This window comes from Neurospora hispaniola (assembly GCF_033458365.1).
Source record: "Neurospora hispaniola strain FGSC 10403 chromosome Unknown B0T23scaffold_6, whole genome shotgun sequence".
NCBI lineage: Eukaryota > Fungi > Ascomycota > Sordariomycetes > Sordariales > Sordariaceae > Neurospora > Neurospora hispaniola.
The window spans coordinates 2,137,455-2,147,763 of NW_026944411.1; the positions used below are offsets into that span (position 1 = coordinate 2,137,455).

The 10,309-nt window shown below is 52.1% G+C and overlaps 2 protein-coding genes across 2 annotated transcripts; one reads left to right on the forward strand and one right to left on the reverse strand.

The window, feature by feature from the left end:
• Positions 1–395: 395 nt before the first annotated feature.
• Positions 396–5,634, reverse strand: B0T23DRAFT_406471 (uncharacterized protein; the record flags this gene model as incomplete). Its single annotated transcript, XM_062839111.1, has 10 exons — positions 396–2,380; positions 2,433–2,675; positions 2,732–2,894; positions 2,965–3,650; positions 3,753–3,986; positions 4,055–4,334; positions 4,390–4,598; positions 4,653–5,184; positions 5,253–5,507; positions 5,593–5,634. 10 exons carry the CDS (start codon positions 5,632–5,634, stop codon positions 396–398), a joined length of 4,629 nt encoding a protein of 1,542 aa, XP_062690956.1.
• Positions 5,635–6,753: 1,119 nt separating this feature from the next.
• Positions 6,754–8,890, forward strand: B0T23DRAFT_342558 (something about silencing, SAS, complex subunit 4-domain-containing protein). The gene is made up of 2 exons (XM_062835906.1): positions 6,754–7,579; positions 7,715–8,890. The coding sequence occupies exons 1-2, from the start codon at positions 6,919–6,921 to the stop codon at positions 8,779–8,781; spliced, it is 1,728 nt and encodes a 575-aa protein (XP_062690957.1). The 5' UTR covers positions 6,754–6,918; the 3' UTR covers positions 8,782–8,890.
• Positions 8,891–10,309: the final 1,419 nt, after the last annotated feature.

Consider the following 10,309-nt stretch of genomic DNA (forward strand, 5'->3'; position numbering starts at 1 on the left):
CTAAATCTATGTCAGTGATGCCGGGCGATGGCACCAGATCCATTTATTTGCTTGATGCGACAATAGGAAGGGAACTTGCCCTTCTTACTTTCTAACAAAAAAAAGACTTGCCGTCGTATCTGAGTAAGAACGACTGAGAGGGCAGAAATGGAATCCATGTAATTAATAGGTATCGACGCAGCTCTTTGAACATCTCTTGACTGTATCTTTCTCGGATGAAGATAACCCACGCCTTTTTTCAAAATTATTCAGCGTCGCATTCCTCCACGGGACGGATCCCTTCCCCTTCCACCTCTCAAGGCTCCCTCTCAGCACCCCATCTCTAAGAGAGAGAACACGGATACTTCCTCCTCCCTACCCTCAACCTCCCTCAAGTTAGCTTCTAACTAACGCCGTCAGCGTCGCCCACCCACCTTCTCAACCCCCACTATCTTTCCCCCCTCCATACTCACCACCAAATCCTCCTCCACCCACCTTGACCTCCCCCCTAACAAAGCACCCCTTACCGCCTCCACCCGATGCGTAACCATCAAGACCGTATACTTGTTTTGCACAAACTCCTCCCTTACGACCCTAAGCACCATTTGCTCCGTCTTCTCATCCAACGAAGCCGTGATTTCATCCAGCAAAATAATCGGCTTCATGATGTCGTCCGGTTTACGAAAGCCCGGGTCGGTAGTAGAAGAAGCAGATGAGCAAACGTCTGGATTGGTAGTTGTGTCTCCTCGTCTGTATTCTTCTTCCTCTGGGGCGGCTTGGGCTACATGTATGGTGTGCATGTGTCGGGCTTTGATGATGGCGCGGCAGAGGGAGAGGAGTTGGAGGTGGCCGGTGGAGAGGGTGGGGAGGAGGGAGAGGGGAGTGTCGAGGATGGGGTGATAGGAAGGGCTTGGAGAGGGGGTGGTGGTGTTGAGAAGAGGGCTGGTTTCGTCGATGACTGGATGCTCTGAATATGGATAATTGATTGAGGAGGACGATGAGAGATGGATCCATAGCCCGAGGATTTGAAGGACTGATATCAGGGCGTCGTTGGGAAATAGACATGTTGGGTCAAGGTTGAAGCGCAGAGATGCATCAGGTAAGTGGAACGAGTCCTGCGTGACTGTGATGAAGGCTTTTTCACGGATGATATGCAGAGGAGCCTGACGAATATCCTTGTTCCCGATGCGGAGTGTCCCGTCGCGGATATTGATTAGACGAAGCATCGCAAGGAGGAGGGAACTTTTCCCGCTGCCTGTCCGTCCGCAAATGACCACCACTTGGCCGGAGGCAATGTCGAGATCGAGATCTTGGAGTACCAAAGGGCCATTGCTCGTATATGATGCCAAGACTCCTTCAAACCGAACTAGTCCGGGTGTGCTGTCATAGAACTGAGGCGAGGGCCATCCGGTAAAGGGTCTGTGGTTTGGACTGATGAGGCCAGGGCAGGGAACAGAAACCGGCTCTTGTGGTGTATTTTCCTCCACTCTCTTCAACCGCGAAACAGCACCGAGGGAGATCTCCAGGTTTGTCCACGACTGAACCAGGCTCAGGAGAGTGGCATTGGCAGCAATAATGACCGATAGGGCCACGCCTATTTGGCCTCCTGTCACCGTGCCCTTCAAGCTGACTGCGAGAAAGATTGTGCCGACGGCCACACCAGCGATAAGAAGATCGAGAACAACATTAAGCCACCTTTGAAGACAAAGCAACAGGTAAAAGGGACGCTGGCTTATGTCGACGACATGAATGTTTTCTATCGCCGCTTCGGTTCGCCAGCCAAATGCCCGAATTGTTTCGATACCCTGGACGGTTTCCAAAAGAGACGAATTCACAGCCGCCCGACTCTCCAGTTCAAGGAGTCGGAGCTGGCGCGAAGTGCGCAGGTAGACCTTCTGGATTGCGTACACGACCGCGGCACAGACGGGAAGAGTGACGACCATGATGGGCTGAGCAGCAAGGAGTAGAGATGCTTGCACAATCATCTTGCACACTTGAATGGCAAAGGACATGACGGCTTGCGCAAGCGTCTTGTCCACGAGCTGTATGTCCTGGCTGAAGTAGTTCAGGAGAACGCCCATGTCTGCCATGGAGAAAAAGAAGAGGGGCGCATGCATGATGGTGTGCACGAGGCTCCGATGAAGATTCAGCCCGGAGGTTGGCGCAATTCGAAAGACGGTCGACAACATCGTGCCGTTCGTGGATATCCAAGCCATCAGGTATAGGAGGGCATAACCTAGAGCGTAGTAGACCGTGTCTCTCTTGCTGGCCGAATCGAGCTCGTCATTTTGGGTCCACCATTTGACCCAGTACTGGGGGAAGGTGATGAAGAAGGAGTACGATGCCGTACAAGCTACCATGAGCAGGATGTTCAGAGGTCCAGCATTAGAAAAGTAGTACCCTACGTGGCTTTGTTAGCCTCCTGGAGATTCCTGGTAGGAGTTAGTACCTACAGTATAGCGACAGATCACCTTGTGAGCGTCTGAGGTCATCCGTGGACGATGTCGGTGAGCTTCGCGCCTTTGTCTTGGTCACTACGGATGGCTTTGACTGTTCCTTATCGCTAGTATTCGAAGCATCCTCACGGAAGCAATCGGTAATCTGTTGGTGCTTGTCCCTCAGTTCTTCCCAAGTACCTTGTTCTGTGATGCGTCTTTCGAGAATGATGACATTGTCACTCAGATTTACATTTTTGGCTGAGAGGCACGTCAGAAGCCAGCGTACCTGTGCAAGTAGGTGATGGACCACTTACTTGAGCTTGTTATCCAGAACACTGCAGCATTTAGCTGTCGGAAAAGCCCTTTCGGTCCAAGTAGATTTTGAGTAACCTGATCTCTAGTCTTTCCATCAAGCGCGCTGAACGGATCATCAAGTACCACCATCTTACAGCGATGGTAGACGGCACGCGCAAGAGCCTGTGTATAGTATATTTGCCAAAGATCAGCCATCATCACTCGGAGTTTCTTCTCATCTCGTTGTTCTTACCACGCGCTGTCGCTGGCCACCAGACAAATTCATACCGTCAACCCCCACCATGGTCTCATCACCGTCAGGAAGGACAGCCAGATCCTGGTCGAGGCAGCATGCCCGAACAACGGCCAGATACCAATCGTTACCAATATCGCCGTATCTTGCCATTGACCCACGAATGACTTGCTTTATGGTCCGATTGGGAAGCCACGGGACTTGTGAACAATACGCGATTCTGTCGGTAGCATATGTGACTGTGCCCTTTACCAGTGGCACTTCTCCCAGGATCGCCCTAGCCAAACTCGTCTTTCCCGAACCGACTGGTCCCAGGCATGCAACCACCATACCTCGTGAAAGCTCCAGGTTGACATCCTCCAAAGTTGGGTTGCTTTGTTCAGGAGTCCATTTTACGGTCAAGCCGCGGATTGATACCTCGATCCCTTCGGCTAGCTGTCCAGGGCGCGGTGAGCGGCTGACTGCCTTTATGGACTTGATGTAATCCTCAATTCTGTCGAAGCTCGCGTAGGCCGCTATCGCTTGGGGAACAATGGTCATGACCATGTTTGCTGAATGCGTTACTAAGGCAAGGGTTGCGATTGTCGGGAAGGCTGTTTTGGTGTCGAGAGTGGTCCCGTTCGCCATGGCGATAATGGCGAAGAGGACAATAGTGATGACTGGAGCAAACATGCCCAGGGCGTTGGCTGATGAATCGTTAGAAAAAAAAAAAAAAGCAAAAGCAAAAGGATAAGGGAATAAAGACCCGATTGTGGACTGGAGGGGTGAACTGGTTTTTGAGGACATACCACTCGCATTGTATATGGCCATGATCCAGCGCACCTGTTTCGCCTTATCAAGCTCCTCTTGTCTCAATCCCAGGATGTGTTTCTCAACGATGCTTTGAAGGCCCAGCATTTTGATGGTCTTAATGGAGCCCAACATCGTAGAAGTCGCGGAGATCCGTCCTTGTGTTGCAGTATTCCACGTAGCCTGGCTGCTTTTGAGGTTGCGTGCGACGTATCTGCTAACTCGAGAGCATACTGTCACAAGGAGGTGAGTAACGCGCACCACTACCTCTTTACACCTTACTCTAGATTTGGAGACTTACCAATAATGATAACATGAGGCACCGGCCATAGCCATCCAACTTGCTTAGCCAGCAGGACGCTTCCAATGACTACCTCAACCAACAAGGCCCAAGATTCATGTAGCATTCTTGGGGCACCTTCAAGGGCACTCACGTCTGTTGATGCAATTGCCACTGTTTTCCCTTTGCTGTACGGCTCATGACGAGCGAGCAACGAGTGTTCGTGAACCAACCCAAGCAGGGCACCTCGAATCATGACCTGCAATCGATTTAAGCCCTGCTGGTATGCCCTCGTTGATAGCTACAAGTAAAGTTAGTGTCAGCTACACAGGTGAAGGGACGATACCTCGACTTACTGCGAGACCAATGTAGACGATGGCGGCAACGGACACTAGTGTATAACCTTGATCCTCGTTTGTTTCAGGAGACTGTACATATTCGATGGCGTAGCGAATCAATACCGGCTGGCCATACCGAAAGCCGATGACGAAAAGTCGCGGGACAATGACTGTTAGAAAGGGAGCACGAAGACATCTGAATAGTACCAACGCTAATGGAGATGAAGCTGAGAGACTATTAGCATCTTTGATTTATGATCAGATCCACGGCTCGTACTTACAGTACTCGGAGAGCGTTCGCAGAATCGACGCTCGAAGATTTCCAGACGCCAATTCATGGTCGACGCTTGGGAGCTTCTCATTCACGAGAACCATTCTGTAGCCTTCCTTGAGGACGGGACTAATCCAAGAGACGAAAGCCCTGCTGAGAAAGCTTGCTCGCTCCTCTAGCGAGCCATGGCCGCTTTCTTCTTCTTCGTCCACAACGCTTTCTTTCGCCAGACACTCGACGTAGACGACTAAAATCTTGACTGCCAGCTGCCATCCGATGATAAGGCGGTCATCGTGGTTATCAAGATGGCGTAGAGAAGGTATTGTAAGCTGTACCAAGTCGAAAAGACAAGAAGTCAAGAGGTAGAGGAGGATCAGGCTTGATGGCTTAACAGATCTCCGGTGCTCTGAATGAGAGAGGATGACAAGGCCCAGTGAAGCGGCCGGAAGCAGCGCTACTAGAACCGGACTCGCGACCGCGGATCCCGAGATAAAGACATAGCCGGTGACAAGTTGCTGGGTGAAGAACAAGGTGGTTATGACCTGATGAAGGTGTAAGTATTATGTGCCATTCCCTAGTTTGAGAAAAACCCTTTGCATAGAGGATATACCAGTTTGAGGTACAGACGCCAGTTGGAGCTGACACTGACTGGCCGTTTTTGAAGTTGATACAGCCGCCCAGGGAGCAAGACGATGAACAAGGCTGAGGTGGCATAGCGAACTGACCAAAGCCAAGTTTCTAGTTCTTTGGCATCAGCGAGGATCACCATCTCATGGTCAGTGAAGTTGGACATGCTCATCGCCAACAATCTAACATGGCAGACAATGGTAACAAAAGAGAAGATGAATACCACCAGTTCAAGGGCCTGTGGGCTTCTTTATATTACATTGCTGAGCAGGCATAAGCGGCGCGTCGTATTCGACACGACGGATGTGTTTTGTAGTGCTTACGGTGGTATTCCGGCTGGTGTTAGTCTTCTGCTCGCCTTCCATATTTGGAAGTTGCCCGAGGATGGCCTTTTGCTCCTTACCTATGTTCATGAGTGCGAGCAGCATATGATATGATACGATAAAAGTCGATGTGTGGAATGTGTGTTACAACCAGTGTATCTTTCATATCTTGGTGGAGTGAATTACAAGAGTTTGGTCATAATAGATTCGTGATGTGGAAACTACGGCTTTCACCACTTCCTTTGAGAACGGAAGGTGTTGGTTGTCGAACTCCTAATACCTACCGATAGCACGGTACCTACTGATAAGTTGGTTCGACCCGGATGCAGGAGGTGGATCACTAACTCCTATCGTGTTCCACTTGGCTTCCTGCATGTTTCCTCGTGGTGATGGTGGGCCACTGGAGACGACACCTAGTGGATGATCAGTGTGCCGTGTGCACTAATTATCGAGAGCCGTAAGGTATTGTTCCCATGCCATTGACTGCCACTTGGCAGGGAACTGGAGCTGAAAAGGAGGAAAGATCGCGCAGTGAGCGGCATGACTTCCAGTCATTTATGAGCCGTTCAGTCCAAGAAGCCAAGTCGGTCTGCCCGAATTGAATTACGGTAAAAGCCAATACTCGGCAAAGAGCCTCGTCACCGCTTCGAGTGGAAGTGGAAGCTTCATGACCGACGAGATGGATGAGCAGATACAGGTGGGTGTGCGAATGCCAATCGAGCAACGAAAATGACGGAGACAGCATCAAGACGGGATGAACGAGCTGCACCTCGCCACTTTGGATGTAGGGAGACCTACTGAGGTAACCTGCAGTGAGGTGAGGTGAAAGGGGCAAGTGCAAAACTGGACCTTGAAGCCCCCGGGTAGGTAGGTTAGGTTCCGTTGTTGCTCTGCCCTGCCCTGTGTCGGGACCGCCGAACGCCGGGCTGTGATGCCCACCGCGCCCCCCCGTAAAACCTGCCCTATATTTCAGGGCTGGCTACGGGCAATGATCACCCGCCCAGCCAACAAATGCACCACCCGACACCAAGAAAGACGGGAGGGACACAAACGGACAGTGCATCTTCCACTCACTCTTCCCATCCAGGCGGCTGTGCTGCCCGCCCATGGTTCACTCGACCCGATCCGGGTCAAAAAAAAAAAAAAAAAAAAAAAAAAAAAGAGCAAAGCCCGCGGGCAAGAGCAGAGGTGCAGCTGGCCACAGCAAACTTATTCAACCACAACGAACTGAACTCGGCCAGGACCAAAATCAATTGTGCACACACTCTGCAACCTCGACCAGTATCGCGGCACACGTTGTTCGCACCATGAAGGGCTTGCTCTCAAATGGCTACGAGCACATCCGTGACCCGCTCGAGACGAGCTGAAGGTCTGCGTCATCCGCATTCGAGCAACACTGTCACCTACCGGTCGCACTCGTCACCGCAGAACCACAACCAACACCCGCTCGCGAACGCGACCTCCGCCGAACAATCCCCATCCCCCATCAAGCCGCCAAACACTGCCACCACCGTCCCCCAACGCAACAAGCGATCCCTCGAGCCCCGAGAATGTGATCCCGTGCCTCCCAAAAAGGCTCGATACGAGTTTGCCGTCGAGATACCTGCTCGCCCGTCATTTCGTCAATCGGCTTCAGTTGATTCCTCGCGCGACGCGAAGCCCCCGACGCCTACAGCCCCTAACCCGAAGCCTGTCGTCACTGTCACTGCGGCACCAAAGCCCCCCAATCCCTCGCGTGCCCCTCCTACCACTGCTGCAAAACCCAGCACAACCGCCACAAAACAAGCCTCGGGCCTTACACGGCACCAGGAAAAGGTTGTCAATGGCTTGAAGCATGAATTGAGCAGGCTGAACCCCAATGCTGCCGATACCATCAAGGAGGGCGGTCGCAAATTACGATCGCAGGAAGGCACTCGCTTCAAGAGCGAGTTGGCCGCCTACTTTCCCGACTATGATGAGGTAATCGGCAATGACCCCAAGGAGCAGCGTAAGTCACAAACACTACCCACCCCCTTTTGCCCCCCCCCCCTTCCAGCCCTGGGCGATCGGTCTTGGATACACCGGTCGTCAGCATGGGCCCCCCCAAGCAATCACTAACGTCAATTGCTTCCTTCTCTGATAGACCTCCTCAATCTCGACACCCCCATTGTTATTGGAAGCACCCATGGCTTCCGGCCTCGTCCAATCGAATCTTATCCTATCCGAGGCTACGGCGATGCCCTGTTTACCGATCTCTACGATTCCCAGACAATCAACTTTAGCTTTTTGGAAACCCAACACAAAGGAAAAGCAGCCTTGAAGGACGATCCGTTGCCGGATTCCCTCTACGAAACAGCTCACAAGAAGGCGGAACGGTTGGAACGCTCAATACGGAATTCGGAAAAGGGACGGGCTCAACATGAAAAAGACCAAATCATTCGACTGCTGGATGCCTTGCAAGGTCATGACTGGCTGCGGGTAATGGGCGTCAGTGGGATCACAGAAGGTCGTAAGAAGCAGTTCGAGCCGGCCCGGGAGCACTTCATCAAAGGCTGCCAAGCCATCCTCGAAAAGTTCCGGAGATGGGCGGCCGAAGAGAAGCGCAGAAAACGGAAAAAGGACCGGACAAGCAATGCCGAGAGCGGCGGCAAGGGCGGAAAGGGCGGCAAGGGGGGAAAGGTCAACAAGCCGCAGGGCGGAGGGAAGAACGGAAAGCGTAAGCACGAGGATGCAAAGCATAAAGTTGAACTTAAGGATCATCGAAAAGATGAAGATGCGGCCAAGCATAGGGTTATTGCTGACAGTGATGAGGAAATGGAGGATCAAGAACAAGACACGGGCGAATCTGACGGCGATCCACCAGACGAGAGCGACGTCGACGCGTCCATTGCAAAGCAGCTTCGTGAAGAGGCAATCGCCGCGGCCAAGAAGAAGCCGTCTAAAAAGGGCAAACGTCCAATCCCCCCTCCGCCACCGCCCGAGCCAGAGCCCGAACCATACAGAGAGTTTACCTCGTTCTTCAAGAAGCCATACCAGCGAGATGCGGCGCTCAACAAGAACAGGCGAAGGGGCAGAAACGTGCTGGCGTGGGGGCAGCCGGTGCCCGATGGCGATGAACGAGAATTCGCGCTTCCACAAGATATCATGGATGAGGAGACGTTGAAAGCCCACGCAAGAAGGAAGCGAAGGGACAAGAGGGGTAAACATTGAACATGATGTCATACACATTTCTCTATTATTATCTGGGCATCGAGAGTGTTCTCGGTTGGCGTTTGGTGGTCATTCAGGGATAACAAGCCATGGTGTTTTTTTTTTTTTTCACTTTATAGCCGGGCCGTCTTATCTTTGTGCTAATTGGGATGTTTGAGTTCTGGGTATGTATTCCCAATGTAGGAATTAGCCTGGGATGCTTTAGTTTGATGTCACACTCTTCATATCATCATGGTACACATGATTACTTGTTTTGAGAGAAACGATGGCACGGCATAACCACATTGGGAGTGTGTTCTGTTTCTTTGGCTTCTAGAAGTCGTAGTTTTCCTTACGCAGTAGTAGTTGTAAACACTTGGTGTAAAGGCCTGCCAATTTTGTTATCTTGACCTCGAGACCTTGTTGATATCGGTCGGTTTCAACACCGAGCTCACCGCCGTGTGACGACATTGTCGGCAGCTTGGAGGATGGAATTGCGGGGCCACGTGCAGTGAGAACCATGACCAATCAAACAGTCGAATCGGTCGAGGGCGCGCATGACCCGCTGATGACCCAGAACGGTGGACACTGCCCTTAGTGCCCCGAGCGCATGCCAAGACCGAACCTTCAAAAAGACTTGACATCGCAGTTCGGCGCGGCAAAACTCCGGCACTGGCTCGACGACGGTTCTTGGCTTTCAGGTGCTCCTGCACTGCACCCACGCAAGCAACAAGGGTTGTCGAGGGCAGGCAAGCAGTGACCCAGGTCCGTACCATAATATTTGTCGCAGGTCGCAACGCGGTACAGTAAAAAGGTGGTACATCTGACCCGCGTCCGTAGCTACACGTCTACATGTACCAAGTCCGGACCTCCAGCTCTGGCCGGATCCTGATTTTTTTTTTATATTTCAGGTTATGCTGCAGTGCAATGCATTGCAGTGATTTATTGTAATCCGGACAATCCAGTCCATTGGTCATTCTCTATTTCCACGATATATATTACCTCTAGCTCCTCTGGTAAAATGGCATGAACTTGATCGTGTTGTGACTGCTGTTACCTATGGTACTGAATTGAAGGTACCTCTACCAGTACCTGTCCGTACATACCTGTAGGTGCCTGACCGATTGCGACTTTGGAAACTCCAACCCGCGACGGGGACTCTGGAAGCTTTGAACGACAGACAGGCCCGGTCGCCTTTGGCTTTGCTCCGTCTTCAGTTGCTCTGTCGTCACCAGAACTCAACTCCCATCATCGCCGTCTTCGTTGCGACGCATGTCCACGGTTTTCGGCCATTTGCCCCGCGCCGCATCCCACTCTCTGTCCAGTCCGATACCGACGCCCTTCATTTGCCCCGTCAAAAGATTCCGTCGCCCGCCGCGCAGCTCCCGAACCATCGTTCAACAACTTTCTCCGCGTCCGAGAATAGCATCCTCTGTCCTGGCACCGGCGAACCTCCCACGGCTGCACTTGCCTAACTTGGCCCCCCGCCGTATCGCGCAGTCATAGGTCAACAAATCCGATCATCAGAGGTACCTAGCGTCCAACCTGT

Bases quoted from the DNA above. Each gene is read 5' to 3' on its own strand.
- B0T23DRAFT_342558 (XM_062835906.1), top strand. From the start codon at position 6,919: ATGGCTACGAGCACATCCGTGACCCGCTCGAGACGAGCTGAAGGTCTG. The intron at 7,580-7,714 runs GTAAGTCACAAA...CTTCTCTGATAG, and splicing joins CAATGACCCCAAGGAGCAGC to ACCTCCTCAATCTCGACACC.